The following is a 22,366-nucleotide window of genomic DNA, read 5'->3' as shown; positions in this document are numbered from 1 at the left end:
GGAAGCCACAAAGACAAACAGGCATTCGCATGAACCATTAAAACCGGACAGGGTGGAAGATGTTAAACAGAATTTTCCATCTTATCTCTACCTGTTTTCTCACAAAAAAAACTTCCTTTCATGCTGTTTCACATTTAAGATTCACACTTTTTTTCTTATGTCAGCTGTTATAGATTAATGCCAATACAAACTACAAAATTGGAAGTCGAACAGTACAAGCAGAGATGATGAATTGACAGTCATGCACGTCCACACTTTACAGGCCTCCTGGAGCAATCCTGGAGTGTTAAAACATTACAACTGTGAGTTGCAGGTTGAAAGAAAAAAGAAATATCTCTCCACCAGGCAGAGCATTTGCAGCCTGCAGGTATGGATTCCCCAGGTGGACTTACAGGGGTAATAAAGCAGGGGTGTTTGCTTTTGGTGAATCCACTCAGGAAGCCCAGGGCAGGCCATGATGAGGCAACTTTAAAGCTGCCAATTAAGCATTTAAGAGAGCTTTTCAGAGAGCTGGCTTTACTCCCTTGTTGAAAACCTTGTGGATGTTTCCTATATCTTTTGCAGTAGCTCAAAAAGGAACTACTGTCACCTAGAGACCAGTTACATTTCTGCTATGTCACCACCTACTGACTGGTCCCCATGCCTCCAACATTGAACTATCACTGTCTGGTAACCAGGTTCAGCAGGTTAATATGCAACTCAGAAATCAAACATCAATTTTATTGTGAAATTTTATTGATTCTTTTTCTAAAATTTGGTAAATGCTAAATTCCAGTCACAAACTAGCTATCCCCAAATGCGTGAAAGCGACCTACCGGGATGAATAATGGTCAGCACAAGATTGAGAGATTCATTCATTCATTCGTTCATACCTGCTTTACCCAGGGTCACGGAGGACCCTGAGACTCTAATAGGAAAACAGAATTAGGCAGTAAGACACTGATGGGATGCCAGTTCTTCACAGGACACCATACACACATTCACACACTCACACTAGGGGCAATCTTGAGTAGCCAATTTGGATCGAGCAAAACGCAGAACCTGGAGAAATCCATGTAAGCATGGGAAGAATTCCACATAGACAGTAACCAGAGTTCCAGGAATAAACTGGGGACCCGAAAGCTGTGAGGTGGAAACGCTCCCTAGTGTGCCTTGAGGAACATACTGTGCTTTAATTTTTGCCTAGGGTTTATACCTCTGGTGTAGTGGCACGGGATGCTCGGTTGCATTCGCTGTCACTGGAACTGCTCTCACTGTCAGAGTCAGACTCAGAGCTGCTTTCTGATTCGCTGGAACTCCCAGAAGCCCCACTGGAGTGGCCACCTGGATCACTGCTCCGTGGTGTGGGCCCTGGAAGGCTGCAAACACATACAAATGAGCAGAGAATTATTCACATGTTGTACCATTAAATACAAAAGTCTAAAAATGGGAGCTGGTATGAATGCTATTTGTAGAGATGTTAAATCTTTGAATTGTTCGCTCACCGTTTCTCTCAGTGTGAACGTAAAGAAGCAATCTAACATGAATATTCAGTCTTCTAAGGTCAATAATGCCACGAGATTATGGAAATATCTTACAAAGTCAACTCCTGTAATACATGCAGCATATGTCAAACATGCCTCAAGCTATTGTTAAGGTCCAACTAACCAAGAAGCTATTAGAGAGTGCATGATTTATGTCTGAAAAAGACAAGGACACATGGGCAGCTTGCTCCCCCACCCACTCAGTTATTATTCTATATCATCTGACTGTTCTCCAGTGCTGCCCACCATTATTTATCACTTCATGAAAGACTGGAGATCTCTAATCCAATAAAATTCTGCATCTCAACATGTCCTCGGCCTCTGGCGCCTGTGATTGCTTTACAAAGGAGTTAAATGTGCTGGAGGGAGGCAAATTAAATCCCTTCCCAAAGGTCAGATTGGGCTTCTTTATTGTCAACACTTTGTTAGTGATTATATTGTGACAGAGAGATGCATCATCTCTTGCTAGGCCAATATTGCTTTGGTCTGAGGGAAAAATGAAGTATAGTTGGTAAAACAAGTGCTCTACAATGAAGAGCTAGAGAGAGAGAGAGCATATTTTAGTCATTGCTTTGGGCCTGGGGTGTGGTTTGAGATCGTAGATAACTCAAGAGACCAGAGATCTTGGCAGTGTGCAGTGATGGCATCATTTTGTATCTGCCTGTGCATGTTTTACCCCTATGTTTTGTGAGAGATGGGCAAGAGAGACCCACGTTTCTGATCAAGCTGTAATATGTTAGCAGATTGTGTCAGGCAAAGCGCTGCCAATGCTGGAGGCGACCAAGAAGACAGGCAAATATCTCCAGAGGATTGTCCCACAGAGCAAAGGCAGGAGGCCTAGGAATTATTTTCAAAAGGCAGAAACAGTACAGAGAAGTGCTACAAAAACACATTTTCAAAAATGTGTTCCACAAGAAATTGAACAATTGTTACATAACTAATGACACTACTGAAGAAGAAGAAGAAGAAGAAGAAGAAATTATTTTCTTTACATATGCCAGCTTCTTAGAGCTGAGAGGGTTAGGGGCCAAAGGTCACAACTAGGAAACACTGGAGCTTGAGCTAGCAGTGCTTTGCGCACTGACCCAGAGCGTTAACCACTGAGCCACTATTGAAATCACTCAGATATATTAAAAAAGAATATATAACATATTTTTCATTTATAAAAATCTAATTTCCTGATTGGATTCCTGACTTCCTGTTGGATGTTACTGTAAAATCCTCAATAAATGAACACATGAGGTATCAGCACAAAAAAAAAAAAAAAATCCCCTATAAAAGACATATATAAGACAAACTCTGGTAACTATTCTGTGAGAAGTTGCTATACAAAACATGGGATGTTTTGTGAAAAAATCCAGCCAATGCTGGCAGAGGCGACACTGGGATTCAGACTCACGGTCTCCAGATGCTTTCCTTTTTAATTGAAAGGCCCTTTATTTTTGCCTCAATGGGGTTGACCCTTGACTAACAGCTGATGACCAGCCAGAAGAATTATGGGAACAATGCCTGCCAGGTTTGTCACTTGGCATTGAAGATACCATTGTTCACCTTGACCTTGAGTGCTGACCTCTGACCCACAGGCTTTCTGGCTGTCGAGCTCACACGCTTTCCTTTGAAAGGATTACAAGAGGAAAATATCGGATTGTGTCATTCCTACAATCCCCAAGCACACCCCCTTTACAAACACACATTGCTGAGCGGATATCATTTGTACAGTTCCCTAATGTACAAAAAAATAGTTTCGATTAGGAAACAAAAAGGAAAGTACATCTATATAAACATCAGGTACTGTATTATTTGATAGTAGACTTTAGTTTAGATAGTAACTTTGTTTATGACCTGTGTGCAATAACATGTTAAAATTAAATAATCTTATTGCGTTTATACAAGTTATGTGCAAATGTGCCGTCTCTCCTTCAAAGACTAGTCATCCTGCCAAGGCATTCTGTTCTAACACAATCAATCTGTTCTGACTGACGTGGTGTATGAACCATTATTCAACAGCATATGTAGCAGATCCTGAAGATCTGCAATGCATATAGTATAACAAGTAAATAAAGTAGCACCATTCATAATCACAGCATAAAAACAGAAATAGAAATAGAACTGCAGGACAAAGGAATTGTCTACCCAGAAACACACACTCGCACAAACAAACTTGCACAAACACACACATACATACATACGTACATACATACATACATACATACATACAAACATACATACATAAAAACATACAAACTATTAAAACTAGGTTTCATTAAAGATGACGTTTTTTTTGACAAAAGATCTAGTCATAAGTTGATAGGTAGGACACTAGGAAAGTATAACATTCAGTGTGCTGCTTAGCTTCATGTTTATTTGCTGAACTGACCAGACAAAACATCTAACTGACGAGACAAAAAAAACAGAATCACAGACAAACAACTGAACTGACCAGACAAAACAACTGACCAACCAGACAAACCAACTGACTGACCAGACAAAACAACAGAACTGACCAGACAAAACAACTGACTGACAGATAAAACAACTGACCAACTGGTCAAAACAAATAAACTAAGCAGACAAAACAACTAAACCACCAGACAAAACAACTGAATGACCAGACAAAACATCTGACTGATCAGACAAAACATTTGAACTGACCAGACAAAAAAACCTGAACCATCAGACAAAACAACTGAGCAACCAGACAAAACCACAGAGCTGACCAGGCAAAACAACTCAACCAGATAAAATCACAACCAGACAAAACCACTGAACTGACCAGGCAAAACCACTGAAGAACCAGACAAAACTACTAAACAACCAGACAAAACTACTAAACAAACAGACAAAACTACTAAACAAACAGACAAAACAACTGAACTGACCAGGCAAAACCACTGAAGAACCAGACAAAACTACTAAACAACCAGACAAAACTACTAAACAACCAGACAAAACTACTAAACAAACAGACAAAACAACTGAACTGACCAGACAAAACCACTGAACAACCAGACAAAACCAATGAACAACCAGACAAAACTACTAAACAAACAGACAAAACAACTGAACTGACCAGACAAAACCACTGAACAACCAGACAAAACCACTGAACAACCAGACAAAACTACTAAACAAACAGACAAAACCACTGAAATGACCAGGCAAAAAAACCTGAACCATCAGACAAAACAACTGAGCAACCAGACAAAACCACAGAGCTGACCAGGCAAAACAACTCAACAACCAGATAAAATCACAACCAGACAAAACCACTGAACTGACCAGGCAAAACCACTGAAGAACCAGACAAAACAACTAAACCACCAGACAAAACAACTGAATGACCAGACAAAACATCTGACTGATCAGACAAAACATTTGAACTGACCAGACAAAAAAACCTGAACCATCAGACAAAACAACTGAGCAACCAGACAAAACCACAGAGCTGACCAGGCAAAACAACTCAACCAGATAAAATCACAACCAGACAAAACCACTGAACTGACCAGGCAAAACCACTGAAGAACCAGACAAAACTACTAAACAACCAGACAAAACTACTAAACAAACAGACAAAACTACTAAACAAACAGACAAAACAACTGAACTGACCAGGCAAAACCACTGAAGAACCAGACAAAACTACTAAACAACCAGACAAAACTACTAAACAACCAGACAAAACTACTAAACAAACAGACAAAACAACTGAACTGACCAGACAAAACCACTGAACAACCAGACAAAACCAATGAACAACCAGACAAAACTACTAAACAAACAGACAAAACAACTGAACTGACCAGACAAAACCACTGAACAACCAGACAAAACCACTGAACAACCAGACAAAACTACTAAACAAACAGACAAAACCACTGAAATGACCAGGCAAAAAAAACCTGAACCATCAGACAAAACAACTGAGCAACCAGACAAAACCACAGAGCTGACCAGGCAAAACAACTCAACAACCAGATAAAATCACAACCAGACAAAACCACTGAACTGACCAGGCAAAACCACTGAAGAACCAGACAAAACTACTAAACAACCAGACAAAACTACTAAACAAACAGACAAAACAACTGAACTGACCAGACAAAACCACTGAACAACCAGACAAAACCACTGAACAACCAGACAAAACCACTGAACAACCAGACAAAACTACTAAACAAACAGACAAAACCACTGAACTGACCAGGCAAAACAACTGAACTGACCAGACAAAACTATTATCAGCTAACATAATGTAATGAAATATGGCAAGCTAGTATAATTAAATATAAATAAATAAATAAAGACACAACCAAGTACATTAATCATAAATAAGAGTTCAGCCATAGGTCTTATCCTTTTCCTCAGAAAAGTGTCTGAAGTAACGCATTGTGTTTTTGTGTCCTTGAACAAAAGTCAGCAAGTTCTTGGCCAACGTTTGGCTGTGAGCTGTGGTGTTTTCACTTTGGCATATAAAACGTCTTTATTTCCTCTCGACATATTTAAGCGTTTAAACCCACCAAATCATTCAAGTCATTTTCATGCATAAAGCTGAACTCTGTGACACTTCGCATTCAGAGTTATACAGCACCAGAAACATCAATGCAAAGACGATAACATACAAGCATATCTTCTCAACCCCAAACACTCAGCACCTGAATAATTCATAATTCAAACACACACACACACACACACACACACACACATCTACTAGGCATAATAACATCTGAATGCTGTCAAAGCACTTATTAACTTTAAGTAAGCAGGAAAGCTGTGAAATTATGCTGCTGCTCATCAGATTTTCTTCCTTTAAAACACCCCACTGCTTAGAATGCACTGATGTAGTCACTGCACAAACCAAATCATTCCAAGCATTCAATAAAATCTCTAATAAATAAATAATGCCTTGCCATTATAACTATTTATTGCATAAATATTCAATGTTTCAGAATGAAGCAATTTTATAGAATATCTACTATCAAAAAATACTGTAGATGGTGGCAATTATGGCAAAAATATCCCATCAAAATAGAGGAAGACATCTTCCTGATACACTGTAGTATACATACATGCATATATCACAATGCATGTAGGATGTACTAATAAAGTGCCAGCAAGGGATACTGGAGTCTGGAAAGGTTGGGAATTTATGCAGGTTTTTATATTTCACAAAATAGGAGCTATAAAATATCACTGACATTTGAAAAATCCACAAAATAAATAAATAAACAAACAAACAAAGAAATAAATATATAAATTCAATCTCTCCTTCACACAGGAGCAAAAATATTTGCTATTATATAATAATATGATTAATATTTTAGACAATAATAATTCATATGAATAATGTGGTAATAAAACAGAATTGAATAATAATAAACAAAAAAATCAACGAATAAGGAAATAATAATCTCCTAAGCAGGAATACAAAAAGGAAATATCGGGGCTGGGGAGAAAGACAAAACAGTCAGAGAAATCCTCTAAACTGAATTAATCACTCAGAAATATGTCAAATGTGAAGTTTTCATCCCTCCGTACCCAGCAATCCCTCAAAAATAAAACTGCTAAATGGATCAATTAAAATATGAATCTGTAATGATTAACACTTGTGTAGGTGATTTAAACTCTGAGAATCTCAACTCATCTAAACTCACTTTTTCCTACTTTAAAGCTGCAGCTCTCTTGTTTTCTGTCAAGGCCAATGTAGAATGTTTTTAGTTCATTAATGTGAAATCAGATCCATATATCTTTTGGCTGAAAATATTTTTTAAAAATGAAACATTTTCATTGAGAAAACAAATTAAGCCTAATACAAAATGTCAAATATACCACATTACAAATGATATTAATGGTAGTGATCATTAGAAAGTGATTCAGACATCTACAAACAGTTTCAGCAGCAACAAATGTGCAGTGTTTGTGGAAGTGTTTCATGATTTCTATTAGGAATATTAGAAAAGCAATTTGAAAAGAAAAGGATCCATTGACCTTGAGTATCAGTTAATATTGAAACATATCCAGTTTCTTTCTTCTTTAGTAAGCAAAAAGCTTTAAAATGATATTTTTAAAAATATCCAAAAAATATAATGTCAGGCATCTGAGATGGCTTCCTTTCTTCGTTCCTTCTCGTTCCTTCCTTCCTTCCTTCCTTTGTTCCTTATCGTTCCTTCCTTCCTTCCTTCCTTCCTTCCTTCCTTCCTTCCTATCTTCATTCCTTCCTACCTTCTTTGATTCCTTCCTTCGTTCCTTTCTTCCTTACTTTCTTCATTCCTTCCTTCCTTCTTTGATTCCTTCCTTCGGTCCTTCTTTGATTCCTTTCTTCTTTAATTCCTTCTTTGATTCTTTCTTTCTTTCTTTCTTTCTTTCTTTCTTTCTTTCTTTCTTTCTTTCTTTCTTCCTTCAGCACATCTGCTGCTGAATTGACAGCTTGAGAAACCTACTTGCATTGACTCTTGACTTTCTTCCCCTATATACACTGATACTATAATCTCAGATCAATGCGCCTGAAAGCTGCGAATGAGGAGGTGTGAAAGCCCCAAGGCCCGAGCTTGGAAAAATAAGGATGAGTTCAAGCAGCCAGAAGAGCACCGGCGTCAGGGAGTAAGCACTCAGTTAGAGAGAGTCATTAAATCTGAGCTCATCCAGATCTTTAGTCGAGCGGGAGGGCTTTAGGGTCCCTGTCGATTCAGGAATACGGGCGAAGGCCTCCTGCCGAACCCGGCCGGCTCATTCCGTATTTGTTTGCAGCTTCTAATTATTTAAACATCTTTCAGAGACAAGGTGCCTCAGGCGACCCCGAGCAGACTCTCCTCTACCACTTCTCCTATCCAAGGGCAGAGCTGGAGTCTGAAGTCTTTTTTTCCTTTTCTCCCAGTCTACCCTTCAGTGAAGTTTAATACTTAATTATAGATGAATGAATTCTTCAGTTGTCTCAGCAGGCTGAGACCCGGGCAGAAGCTCAGAAGTCTACGTTTGATATGATTCCCTTCTGACAGACCAGTCTGGCTTGACACACTTCCAGCCTGGACAGCAAGTAGCCAGACCTCTATACTGTACTACGCTGGTGTTTCCCTGAGCCTTGAATTTCTGATGAATTTGTGAGTTAGCATGAGAATGCATAAAAATTAAATGAAAAAGAACAGTCTCAGGAAAGGCTATATGTGCTTGTTTAGCGAAGCTGGATGTCTGGCAACACTGCGGACATATGTCTCTTGAAAGAAAGGAGGTGAGCATGAGAGAGAGAAAGACAGAGAGTAAGATCGAGACTATGCTGGAGGGGTGTCATCTATAATTTAGCTGTCCTCACTCAGCGCGCCACCTTATTAAATGATCTTCACCATCCGCCGTACTACATTATTTTTATAAATCACCCCAAAGAATAACAGCTCCAAAATGATCACCGCAGCTTTCCTCGGTCCCTAAATCAATTACAGCCTTTAATTGATTAAATCGTCAGCCCTTTTTCACTAAGAAAGTGTAGCAGTCGCTGCTAGGGTCGCCTCTGTAAAAAGGAAAAATCCTATTTTTCACACAGAGCCCATTTCAGAACTGAGCGAGTTAAACAAGACACTTTTATCCTACATTTCAGCAAAGCAAAAAAAGCATCATTCACAAAAATAACAAAGCAAAGAGAGAAAGCAACTACTACTACTACTACAAAAACTACTACTACAGTTTTTCAAATGTCTGACAAATGTGCAGGATGAATTATAAGAATAAAACAGAGGAAGTGAGAAGGAAGAGATAAAGAGGAAGTGTAAAAATGATGTACTGCATTAATTATTAAGAAGCGTCTGTGTGACTATAGTGCATTATCACTAAAGTGATTATTCAACATGTGTCAATAATTATTCAATATCAGTCAGTTTCACTTAGCCCTCTTTGCCAGTACACTGGCGTTTAAAATCGACTCATCAGACATTTACAATCACATACGCCAGCCGCAAGTCTGATTTAAAATTAATCAGGACTCTGTAGGCTTTAGTGAAAGACTCACTGTTGGGATACACAGAATTGCAGTGATCGTCAATAACAACTTGAAATTTAGATGCTTATGAACAAGCTCTTGGGGCATCTCAGAGAGCAGTAACAGGCTTGATATCACTGTTTACTTTGAAGATAGAAATACCTGTGTGACGAATACTAACCGATTCTGTATTGGGACATTTTTAAGAAAATGTACCCCTAGTAGGGTAAAAATGGAAATACTACAAGTTATGAGAGTCTACTTTCGGATGAGCTTCATATTAACCACCACTGTGGAATGGGTCATGATAAAGACATTTAATACTAAATACAGACACAACAAAACAGGCTGAAAATTCCATTTGGTTTGGCCTCTGAAAAAAAAAAGGTGGCTTAGTGGTTAGCACGTTTGCCTCACACCTCCAGGGTCGGGGTTCGATTCCCGCCTCCGCCTTGTGTGTGTGGAGTTTGCATGTTCTCCCTGTGCCTCGGGGGTTTCCTCCGGGTACTCCGGTTTCCTCCCCCGGTCCAAAGACATGCATGGTAGGTTGATTGGCATCTCTGGAAAATTGTCCCTAGTGTGTGAGTGAATGAGAGTGTGTGTGTGTGCCCTGCGATGGGTTGGCACTCCGTCCAGGGTGTATCCTGCCTTGATGCCCGATGACGCCTGAGATAGGCACAGGCTCCCCGTGACCCGAGGTAGTTCGGATAAGCGGTAGAAGATGAATGAATGAATGAATGAACAACTCGTCTGGAATTTTTGTAGACAACTTGTGAATGTTTTGAGAATATATTGAAAATATATCAGGATTATGGCAATACAGTCTTTTACTACTTCATAACAATGAATAATGTTAGCTACCATTATAGGTTTCTAGACAAACAAAACATGGGAGTTGGCTAGAACAAAAAAAATCTATACTAAACGGTCATATAAAATTTTTTAATGCTTAAGGGCAAATGAGATGGCGAGATGTTAAGAAACACCAACACCACTAACATGAACAAGAGACCAATGCTATAATACAATAACAATAAAAAAAAGTTAACAACCCCCCTCCCTTTTTTAATAAGCGTTAATTGGTTAACAGCATGACTTAATTGGGTTTAAAATCCTCTAAAGCGTTTAAATGTCAGAGCATTGCATGATAGCCCAACATCTCCAGATGTAGTTTTATCTCAATTACAGGCTCTAGTAGAAGTATCGGCTTTCTCCGACAAAACGGGATCCGTGCCATTACACAGGGTGGCTCGCAATCCCAGCCCTAGCGCTGGCTCATCTTCAACCGATTTGGAAAGCAGAAAAAAAAACAGAGCAAAAACAAAATTCCACTGGCTTTGAACATTTTTTTCCCCAATGCCACAAGGGCTAAATGAAAGCCAATGGTCATGAATAGAGCCAACAAAGAGCAAAATGTCAAAGTTAATATGAGACTTGAGGCCATAAATTAAGCATATACAGTATGCAGTTATAAGGTACTTCTGTCACACGCTTGCCAGCTATAACAGAATGAAATGAACTTATGACCCTCTTGGGATTTTCAACAGAGTAGATGAAGCAAATATCCACCTCGCTTAATTTTAGATGGAGTCTTACAGTGATGTGTGTGTGTGTGTGTGTGTGTGTGTGTGTGAGACTTACTTTTCACATGTGTTAACACTTCATGAAGATGAGTCATTCACCCAAAATGGAATAGTTACTGTTACCAATCCAAGGCTGATTATTTTCCAATAACACTATGTCCTGAATTATGTTATTCCTCACATATCATATCATATCATATCATATCATACCATATCATATCATATCATATCATATCATATCATATCATATATTCACATTTAATGGTGTGGAACATCCACAAAACAACCAGCATCCTATTGGCCATCTTGTGATGCAACAAGTCAAAAACTAACTAACAAACAAACAAACAAACAAACAAACAAACAAACAAAATGTAGCTGTTAAACTATAAGTTTTATCCTGAACTTGAGCCCATGCCAAAAATGTACTGACACTGGAAACGACATTTAATCAGTTAAGTCCTTGTGAATTGGCTGCAACTATAAACATTTCAGTAAGGAATATCGTCTTTTTCACGTCTCTTGAAGCAACAAGACAAAACCTGAAGGCATGTCGAATTATTTCCAATTTCCAATAGAAATAAACAAAAATTTCCTGAATGAAAACTTTACCATATAAACAATTAAACACATTTCTTTTATTCCTTACATCCTCTTCATTCAGCTGTTAATATAATCCTGAATCCTGTATCATGAAAATGAATCAACACTTTCTGACTCATCAGATCTGAGAGGTCAGAATAAGGATAATGAATAAGGATAATATATTGCTTGGGAAACAAAATATATATCAAATCATTTCACCGTCGTGAGAATGGCAGAATAAATGTTTACAATGATCACAGTCTGAAAAAGCATCACCTTTCATTAATGATACAACAACCATACTGTACATTTGCAGTTAAGCTAATTAATAAACATCTTATTCTAATGAAGAACATGGAGAAAGCAGACTCAGGAGAGCAGAAGGTATTACACTATTGCCTGATACTATTTGCCATAATGATGAGCAATTAGATCACATAAGCAGTCTGATCTAATTCGCTGCTGCCTTCGAGAGACAAAATGGCACTGTTCACATAGTAAACAACTCATTAATATGGTGAAGACTTTCAGATTGTGTTTTCTCCCTCTGGATGTTACAAACCCGGTCCCTAAACTCAGTCTGGGGTAATTTTTCATTGTGTACGCACGTGTGCGTCTCTGTGTTTTTGCGATTAAGGAAGGCGGGGGGCACGTTATAAATGAGTGAGAGAGAGAGAGAGAGAGAGAGAGAGAGAGAGAGAGAATGTAATAGATTCTGACTGAAGAAAAACCATAAATGAATTAAGATGCAAACAAAGCAACATAAATTAAGCACAGAGTCTGACTATGATAAATACCTAAAAGCCCTTAGCTCCTGAAAACGCAGAACTCTGGCCAAGAGAGATTAAAAGAACCATTAAGAACGATGTGTAATAATATTCCTTTAATTACACAAATCAGCTTTTGACAATAGGCACATTTCACCTCTGAAATATTTTAGTGCAGCTCAATTGGATGCTACCGGAGTGCACAATAGTGTTCGGATAACAGAAAGAAAGCGTGATTCTCGTGAGAATGTGTGTGTTTTGTTTGTCCTGAGGCTTCATCTAAGGTAAGACGACTTCATGGGAGCAAATATGAATTAAAAAGTAGAAAAGGTTCTGTATAGAATTGTAAAGGTTTCTATCAAGCGGTTCATATTTATAAACCTTGTTAAGGGTTAAATCAAGAGAACTCGACAGGGTTATTCAGGTAGCATGAAAAAGGTTCTACTCTTTTTTTTTTTTACTCATTAAGCTACTAAGACAAAACAAACAAACAAACAAAACAAATGCAGACGTTGTTGTTTCAGAAAACTTAAAGTTGTAGCTTTAGCTCTGAGTGTTACAAAACGCTGACACCGGAGACTCCTTACAAAATAAAGAAAATGTTTCCTCACAAAAAAAAAACAATGTCCTCATACCAATGTGTACAACTGTTTAAATATATTCATTAGGAAATAATCCCGTATGGTAGCTGTTACTATAGAAACAGTAATGTATTAAAATAAGCATGTTAATATTAACCTTGCAGTTGGAGCTACGGCTACTGAAGGCTTGCTGTTACAAAAAAACATCAACACTTTCTGACCAATCAGAGTGAAGCATACAGTGTTATGATATAATGATATATCGATATATTTTATTTGTTACACATCAACCACCCACACGACAGCACCTTTTGTTACCAAGTGTGTAACAGAGTGACCTTTAGCCCCATGCCATCCTGGCCACAAATGTTTATCCACCCACTGGACACACACACACACACACACACACACACACACGCACATGCACACACAGCTCCGTAGTTCATCTGGGAGCAGCAAAGGCCCAAATGCTGACACGTTTGTTCTAAGCGCTGCTAAAAATCTAATGAAGCAGCAATTTGCACATGGTTCCTTGTGGGCTTTCTACATCCAGCTTTATATAAAAAGACCTCTGGCACGTGGTGCAGGACTTTATCCCATTTGCATGCTCTTTCAAACCAAATGAAATCCCTTTACTTTAGTTTTAATATCATTAGCAACATTAAAGTGCCAGTCGATACAGCGTAAAGCAGAGGCATGCTAAAAGCGGTGTCACTTAATTACTATCATTTCAGCTGATCATAATTAACCAGACAATTCCAAAATCATACCTTCTCAAGTAAATGTATGGAATCATTCAGGCAGAGTTTCAGAAAAACCATAATTTACTTATTTGTCATTTCATTTATCGAATCCTTAACTTCTTAATGTTGGATTTAACGTTTAATTTAAACCTTCTATCCACTCATAGTCATTCCTCCCTCCCTCCCTCCCTCCCCCCTCCATTCATTCATCCATCCATCCATCCATCCATCCATCCATCCACTAATTGTCAGTTCTCCCTCCCTACCTTTATTCATCCATCCATCCATCCATCCATCCATCCATCCATCCATCCATCCACTAATTGTCAGTTCTTCCTCCCTCTTTCCCTCCCTCCCTTTATTCATCCATCCATCCATCCATCCATCCATCCATCCATCCACTGACATCCCTCCATCCCTCCTCCCCTGCCCCATTCATTCATTCATTCATTCATTCATTCATTCATTGTCATTCCTCACTCCATCCATCCATCCATCCATCCATCCATCCATCCATCCATCCATCCATCCATCCATCCATCCATTCACTGTCACCCCTCTTTTCCTTCCTCCCTCCCTCCCTCCCTCCCTCCCTCCATTCATTCATTAATTCTTCTATCCACCCATCCATCCACCCTCCCGCCCTCCCTTCCTCATTCATTCATTCATTCATTCTTCCATCCATCCATCCACCCTCCCTCCCTCATCCATCCATTCATTCGTTCATTCATTCATGTGTCTTCTTTGTACATCGTATGTTGTTCATTATCTCATGTTTGTACATTTACCATATAAACTGGATCGTGTTTATCCATAATATTTTTCAGTCTAAAAGGAAGACAAACATTTCATTCTGTGGCACAAAAGCATTTTTGTCCACAGCAATCACAAAACAAACTGTACCTTGAAGGACTGGTAAACCCATCTGGGGATGAATTCAATGTCAGTCCACTGAAGACAGGCTTAGTTACTTTATGTTTTATCAAATTACATCATTCACTGTGATTAAATACACTGATGTCTGTAGACATCACTGGTTTTAGTGCTAAATATAAAAGCACAGCGAGCTTAATTGTATTATTAATGCATGTGTGAAGAAAACATCCGATCATTCAGATGAACAGATTTACTAAGAGTTGTTGTACATGGATCATAATTTCACAACCATAAGAAATGACTAACCACAGTTTTTTTTCTCTATAGATTTTACTGACACAAACAGATATAAATAATATATTTATTAATGGTTATGCATTGGACCTTCAGGTTACTGCAAGAAGCACAATTCCAAATTGCCCTACAATCAACATCACCCCCCAGTGTAGTATAAAAATAAAATAGTGATGCTCCGCACAAAATAAAGGGATTAGACTCAAGCGAAAATGAATCACCTGTAGTTTTGGGCATTTCTGGCTCGTTTTGTGTTGTGGTGGAGAAAAGCAGGGCTGCTTAATGAAAAATTCATCCAGTAAAACTTGATGGGTGAGGACTGAGGAAAGAGAGTGTGTTTTGACAGCAGAGAGACAGAACATAAATTGAAGGGGAGAGTGGGTCCGCACTGAAAAACACATCAATAAATGAGTCGAAAATCTGGAGTGCATAAGGAGAGAAGGAGAGAGAGCCAACTGTGAAAGAGAAAGAGCGGGGGGAAAAAAAAACAGAGATATGAGTCTAATTACTGCAACTGTGGACCAGCCAACATCACAGTTTCCTCATCTGTGTGTGTGTGTGTGTGTGTGTGTGTGTGTGTCTGTAAGTATACATTTTTATTAATATAAAAAAAGGCCCAACTTGGAGGAAAAGAAATAACAAAAAATGACAAAAAGACAAAAAACAAAAGGGACAATAAGTTTCTTTGTGGTTACTGAAATTAAGGCTAGGGTTAGATTTAAGGGTAGCATTAATTAACTCTGTGTGTGTGTGTGTGTGTGTGTGTGTAGGTGTGTGTGTGTGTGTGTGTGTGTGTGAAAAATGTGTAAAAAATTAAAAAATAAATGTCTGACCATGTGTATATTAAAGATGAGACAGAAAGAACAAAAAAAACAAAAAAGCACATGCCATAAACCATGTACATTTTACTGTAGTTATCTTTGGGGACGTTTCTGTGGATAAACATTGTTAAATTGGTTAGAATTCTCTGTGGTGTGTTTTCTGTATATATATATATATATATATATATATATATATATATATATATATATATATGTATATAAACAACACATGATGAAGGGATCTGCTTTCATACTGTTGTCATTTTATACCAGACACAACAACCGAAAGCAGCTACAATTGTAGACAAAACTCTGCACTGGTGTAATAGTTAGATGGTGTATTCATGTCGGTGTCACCGTTTCAATCCTCAAAAAACAACCGGTGCACCATTCTGGCCAGGTCTGATGAGGACTTCCTGCAACTCTAATGTATTCCATCTGACTAATGCGTCCGTCTCTAATTAATTTGATTGCGTGCGAGCGGGTTGGCTTTACCCTGCTGAATTTCTCTCTCCCTCACACAGCCTCCCCTATGACCAGACACAGAGATGGATGCAACAACACGGTAATGCTGCACTTATTACAATGCCACTGCACATTAGCGCTAACATGGCTGACCCTGGCACCTGAGCCGTGGCAGTGGTGTGCCGCTAATCGCTAACGAAGCTCAATTATCCTCAGAGAAGCCATTGTGTCAGTGCATTCATTCAGTGCTAACGGTACCTTTTATGCGGCTAGCATCTGGACACTGTCCAAGGAGAATTAGACGCTAACCTGGCACAGTAATAATTGTAATGGCTAATGAACACTCTTCAGCGCTTCGAACACAGCCGTGAGCCTTGTGCTGTAATAAAATACAATTAAATATTTACTGTCTGCAGGCATGCAACATTGATTTCAGTGGATGCTACAGCGAAAGCACAATAGCAGACAGTGCTGGGAAAAATAAAAGGGGAAATGAGACAGATTTACTACTGATAAACATCGAGAGTACGAGTGTTTGTATGGGTGTATATGAGGCCGGACTTCTTTCTTTTTTGCTTTATAACAGCTGATCTTAAAGAAGCACCATCAAAGTTTCCCTATACAACTCTAGCTGCTGCTGTTCGCACCTAAGACTTCTCATCCTTGCAGTTTGATTGACAGTTGAAGAGGACACAGGAATTATGAGTGTGCTCAGTGCTTGGGAAAGTATCGAGTGGTGGGAGCTGAAGAAAATCCCAGCCAAACTCGCTGAATATTGACAAGTTTGCAGCTATTAAGTATTTACAAACCCCTGCCAGTGCTTGAAATTATTTGTCGAAGACAGATGGTTGAGGGTAAACAGTGTTGAGTAGGAGGAGTGAACCAGCGAAATAACGTCACCTACTCAAACACACACAGACACACACACAAACACACGCACACACACAAAATGATGTGTAAAGCTTGGGCAGAGGGGGGTGCAAAACTTTTGGCAGCCATTTTTGCTTCACAAGTTTACATGCAATAAGCCATATGTGATAACACAATGCTAAATCTGTTTATGGTTTGGAACTTCTGCTTGGTGGAGTCAGTAAAAGTCAATTCACTAATTTGCATTTATATTTGAAACTCCTTTGGCAGATGTTTTATCCAAAGTATTTTGCAATTATGAGAATAAGCAATCAAAGCAAATGAGGGCTAAGGGTCCGCTCAACAGCCGAACAGTGACTCTGGGTTTGAGGGGTTACCAGGGTCACAGGTTCTACATCAACTTGGAATAGTTTTGAAACAAACAAGGCATACGTGAGGAAAAGGCATGTCTTTGGGAAGCATAGATTTTTTTTTTCAAATCAAACAATCAGAATGAGATGAAACTGATTTTTGCTAACACAGTCTATAGAGGGCATTTATAAAGTACAACTCTATTTCTGTTGTAATAGGAATTAAACAGATATTACAGCGATTTGGGTCAGAATGCTTTTTTGGGTAGGTAGGCTACCTGCGGCGTCACACGTTCAGGAGAACATCTACTTTGAAATTAAAATCCATGGCTATACATAGCTCAAATAGGAAAGGTAGGACTTCTATTTTAAACCAACGAATGAACAAACTTAAACTATATACTATAAGTTCTCTCATACTGCATATCAGCAGCATTTTGGGCTAGTTTCAGGAGTTTCTGTTCAGTTTTTAAACTAAGCTGACCTGGCAACCCTGGCCAAATTCAAACCCAAAAAGTATTGTCCCAACAGGCGTATGTGCACCAGTGCCTTGTTCAATGCTGTCTTCTTGATAGGAATGATTCCTCAGTGCCACTTGCCTTATTCCCAGGGGAATATTTTATCCAGGATGCATTTCTGTTTATACCTAGCCTAGACACTATATAACAAAAACAGATAGTTTTATTCACATAAATGTTTCTATCTATAAAGTAAACGGTGATTTTATCTCAGAGAAGCCCTGAGTGCTTCTTAATAAGTGTCTAAAATTTGAAGGTGTTATCTTCAACCACTACAATTCTGTGTAAGTTTATTCACTAGAAGGAAAAACAAAGGTCTCACACTGAAAGCCAACAGAGTCCTGACTCATTTTATATCAGACTTGTGACCGGAGATAAAATAATTCATTTGTTTATACTGACTGAAACCATCCGATAAGTCGATTTCCATTTTGCCGGCAGAATGAAACACCAGTGTACTGGTAAAAAGGTAATCTCTCCCCTGTCGACCTGAACTGCTGTTGTAATCATCAACTCTATCCTTTGCTTATCCCAGAGCTCATTTCAACACTGTTTGATTTGACAGAATAGACTTGTAGGATCGAAATGAATAGAAAATTTCAATTGGCCGTCACCCAAAAGACAACAGGTTCCTTATGACTCATTTGTTGTTTATGTCGTCTCAGGGATTTTTTTATTTACCTAAGTCACTTCTGGCTTGCCCATTATGGATCTAAATCTACATCCAGCTTTTTGTAAGGCTGCTTTGTGACGATCCAAATTAAAATGTAATTGAATTGTATTGAGTGAAGAACACCAACAGCTAAAGTGTTCACTTCAGGTATGTCCTCGGAAGTTGCTTGAGCAACAGTTTGAACAGATGCTTTAGCAGACTTCACATATCTCAGAGGAAATGCTTGTTAACCCTGATACTCCTGGGGTGGTAGCTGCTGTGCCACTGGAGACAATTGGTAGTAGGTGGGGATTTGAACACTCTGGGCAAAACGTGTTAAAATTATAAATAAAAATATTTCATTCAAGATATTGAACTGATTGTTGCTTTTACCTAATTTCCTGGATTATTTCAAATATGTTTGACTTACAAATAAACAGTGGCGGTCCTAGGATTTTTCTGTAACAGGGGCCATTAAGGGGCCACATGTTACATTCAGGGGCCAAGTACAGGGTACATTCAAGCACACAAAATAATTTATTCAGTACGGTGCAAATACATTTCGGCAGTCATTCCTTTTTCAAACGCTTGAGTGCCGCCAATTGTTTGGGGGGGAAATTGCATCTGTGATCGTTGTGAAAAATTCTCCGGTTGCTCTTCTTGTCGACGATTGATGGAACAGGGGCCAATCAGGGGCCAATCAGATTTCAGCAGGGGCCAGGGCCCCTGTGGCCCCGCCTCTAGAACCGCCCCTGCAAATAAATGACTTTGAGTAAAACAATAAATCTTGCAAAAGATTCGCATTCTCTCAAAGTTTTTTTAATTTTTATTTTATTGCCATCGTTGTTGTTTTGTGTTGTGTACCTGTTAGGACTAACACCTGACTTCAGAGAATCATTTGCCCTGCAAAGCTGCACAACATTGTACAAACCAGCTGTTAAGGCCAAAAGACACACAAACACACACACATACACATCCACACACACCTACAAACACACAGCAGTGAAGGTGTGGATGACACCTGGTGGTGTGGCAGTAAGTGTTGGTCCTGATATGATTAACCTCCTCCAGGTCATTATTGTGTTCCTGTTCCGTTGCCCCTCAGCTGTGTGTGAACATGACGCCTGCACAAGCTGCTAATCGCTCTGACACTGCAGAATTACTGTACAACTCCAGTGGAGAAACCGTGCAGTTGTTAATGCTACCAGACAAACAAAATGTGAAACAATGCATAAAAAAATGTCGGTTCTTTATCTCTTTTTCTCTCTCGCTTAAAAAAATACAATAATTTTTTTTCAGGCTCATTACAAAATTGACAAAACTTACATGTATTCAGTGTATTCAGTCTGCGAGAAGAGAATGCAGAGTCGCAAGTTTCACAAGTCCCTACACAGGAAAGGCAATTAGGCACATCCCTGAAGTAAAAACTGCTAAACTCTCAACAGAACAGTGTTCATAATTACGGAAGTTCTTGTATTTCATGCCACGAGTGCTGTGATATCGACCGACAAGACTAGGACTTTGCATATTTTACAGCAGAGGCTTACAGAGAGTCATAATATTCATTGTATTGACACAACTCTGAGCTGAAATCAATAAAAAATAAAGAAAGATTATGAAAAAATAACACTGAAGGATCTTTTTTTTTCTTCGGTTTACAATATTTGTAAAAAAAAAAAAAAAAAACGACTTATAAATCAAGAATTTATTTCAGTTTCTTGTATTCATTTAAAATTGTCTTACATTTATTTTAGATTTATATTAAATGGAATAATAATGGCCCTATGTTCAGAACAGCAAGTTTTGTGTTCATAATTTTCAAAAATATTTCAAAATATTCAAGTTTTGGGGGGCACGGTGGCTTAGTGGTTAGCACGTTCGCCTCACACCTCCAGGGTTAGGGATTCGATTCCCGCCTCCACCTTGTGTGTGTGGAGTTTGCATGTTCTCCCCCGAGCCTCGGGGGTTTCCTCCGGGTACTCCGGTTTCCTCCGCGGTCCAAAGACATGCATGGTAGGTTGATTGGCATCTCTGGAAAATTGTCCGTAGTGTGTGATTGCGTGAGTGAATGAGAGTGTGTGTGTGCCCTGCGATGGGTTGGCACTCCGTCCAGGGTGTATCCTGCCTTGATGCCCGATGACGCCTGAGATAGGCACAGGTTCCCCGTGACCCGAGATAGTTCGGATAAGCAGTAGAAAATGAGTGAGAGTGAGAATATTCAAGTTTTTTTCAAAATTCCACGGCTATAGTAGTAGACTCTAACTATCTAATACACTCTTCAGATGTAGCAACAATCTCTGCCACTTCTCTGCATGCACTATAAAGATTTTTTAACATTTTAATTTTATTACTTTTAATATTGCAGGTTGTATATGACATGATAAGATACAACCATAGTTAAACTGTAAATGTGAACTAATTACAGGTAGGAACTAAAGTAGTAAGTGGGGAATTAAAGAAACGTTGGTGCACACGGGCCATAAGATCAGTCTGATTAAAATACTGCTTGTTTGAGTTGCTGTTGCTGCTAAAATCACAGCTTTGTGTCTTGCTAGTGAGAATGTAGTGCAATACTAGATCAATGAAGGTTTAATAATAATAATATAGGATGCCTAATTTCCGACTGTTACAACACTCATTACAGGACATTTCACATAACATGTACGTATATTTTCATATACAGTATTCAACACATGATGATATATCAAGTGTCACTAAGTGTGTCGATTGTATAAAAAAGCAAAACCATCCATCCATCCATCCATCCATCCAAACCTATTCACCCAACCACCCACCCAACCCCATTCAATCACCCACCCAACACCATCCATCCATCCATCCATCCATCCATCCATCCATCCATCCATCCAGTGTGAACCATTCAAACACCCATTCACACAATACAGACAGTTTACAGATGCCAATCAGTCTACAGCACAACCTCTGGAATGGTGGAGGAAACTGGAGTACCCAACGTAATCCCCCAAAGCACAGGAAGAACATGCAAACTCCATGCAGATACAGAGCGGAGACCTGGCGGTGTTGTGGCAAATGTGCTAGGCATTAAAACAATGTGCCCCCAAAAAGCTAACCCCCCCATATAAAAGTAAGAAATCCTGCTATTTATATTTCAACTAACTTCAACCGCAAGACAGATAATAAACTAATTCGCCATGCCAAATAATTACTGTCATATGTAAATGAATGTTATTCAGCAAGATGTAATACATTTTATGTAACAGTTCACACTGTAGACCTCAACAGTAAAATGAGCATTTTGTACAAATATATACAGTATTTAGCATAGATCGATGACCTGAATAAATGGATGTGAACAGATTACGTCCTTTGACTATTAACACCACTACAAGCATCATAATGAACACCTACCTTACGCTTTGACAAGATATCAACATGTGAGCAAACTACAGAAATGGAAGGACGCAGTCATGCGTGATGTAATTTGATGTTTTAAAAATAATGGGATGGTAGAAAGCAGTGCTTTATGTGGGTCAGTCAGGTAAATTGGCCAGCGCATGCATTTAAAAAGAATCCGTGTCTCTGTGTGTCTGCAGCACAAAGTGCATCTGCTTCATTATGCTCCATGGCTTTGTGCGTGTGTGTGTGTGCATATGTCTTTGTTCTCTTAGAGCAATTTGTGCAAATGCATGTGCAAGTGTATGTGTGTGTGTGTGTGTGTGTGTGTGTATGTATGATGCTATTTTCTAGAAGAAAAAAAATATGTATATGTAGATGTATATCTGTGTTTTTT

At 38.8% G+C, this 22,366-nt stretch overlaps 1 protein-coding gene across 2 annotated transcripts in view; it reads right to left on the bottom strand.

Annotated features, from left to right (window-relative positions):
* Positions 1 to 22,366, bottom strand: part of aff2 (AF4/FMR2 family, member 2) — a 229,188-nt gene that overhangs the window by 22,886 nt on the left and 183,936 nt on the right. For both annotated transcript variants that reach the window (XM_060885366.1, XM_060885365.1), the window contains exon 10: positions 1,196 to 1,358. In XM_060885366.1, the coding sequence (XP_060741349.1) occupies positions 1,196 to 1,358 (163 nt within the window). The remainder of the gene's footprint in view (positions 1 to 1,195; positions 1,359 to 22,366) is intronic.

Source organism: Tachysurus vachellii, chromosome 13, assembly GCF_030014155.1.
Source record: "Tachysurus vachellii isolate PV-2020 chromosome 13, HZAU_Pvac_v1, whole genome shotgun sequence".
Classification (NCBI taxonomy): domain Eukaryota; kingdom Metazoa; phylum Chordata; class Actinopteri; order Siluriformes; family Bagridae; genus Tachysurus; species Tachysurus vachellii.
Note: the sequence above shows the minus strand (reverse complement) of the source record. Positions and strands in the feature narration are given on the sequence as shown.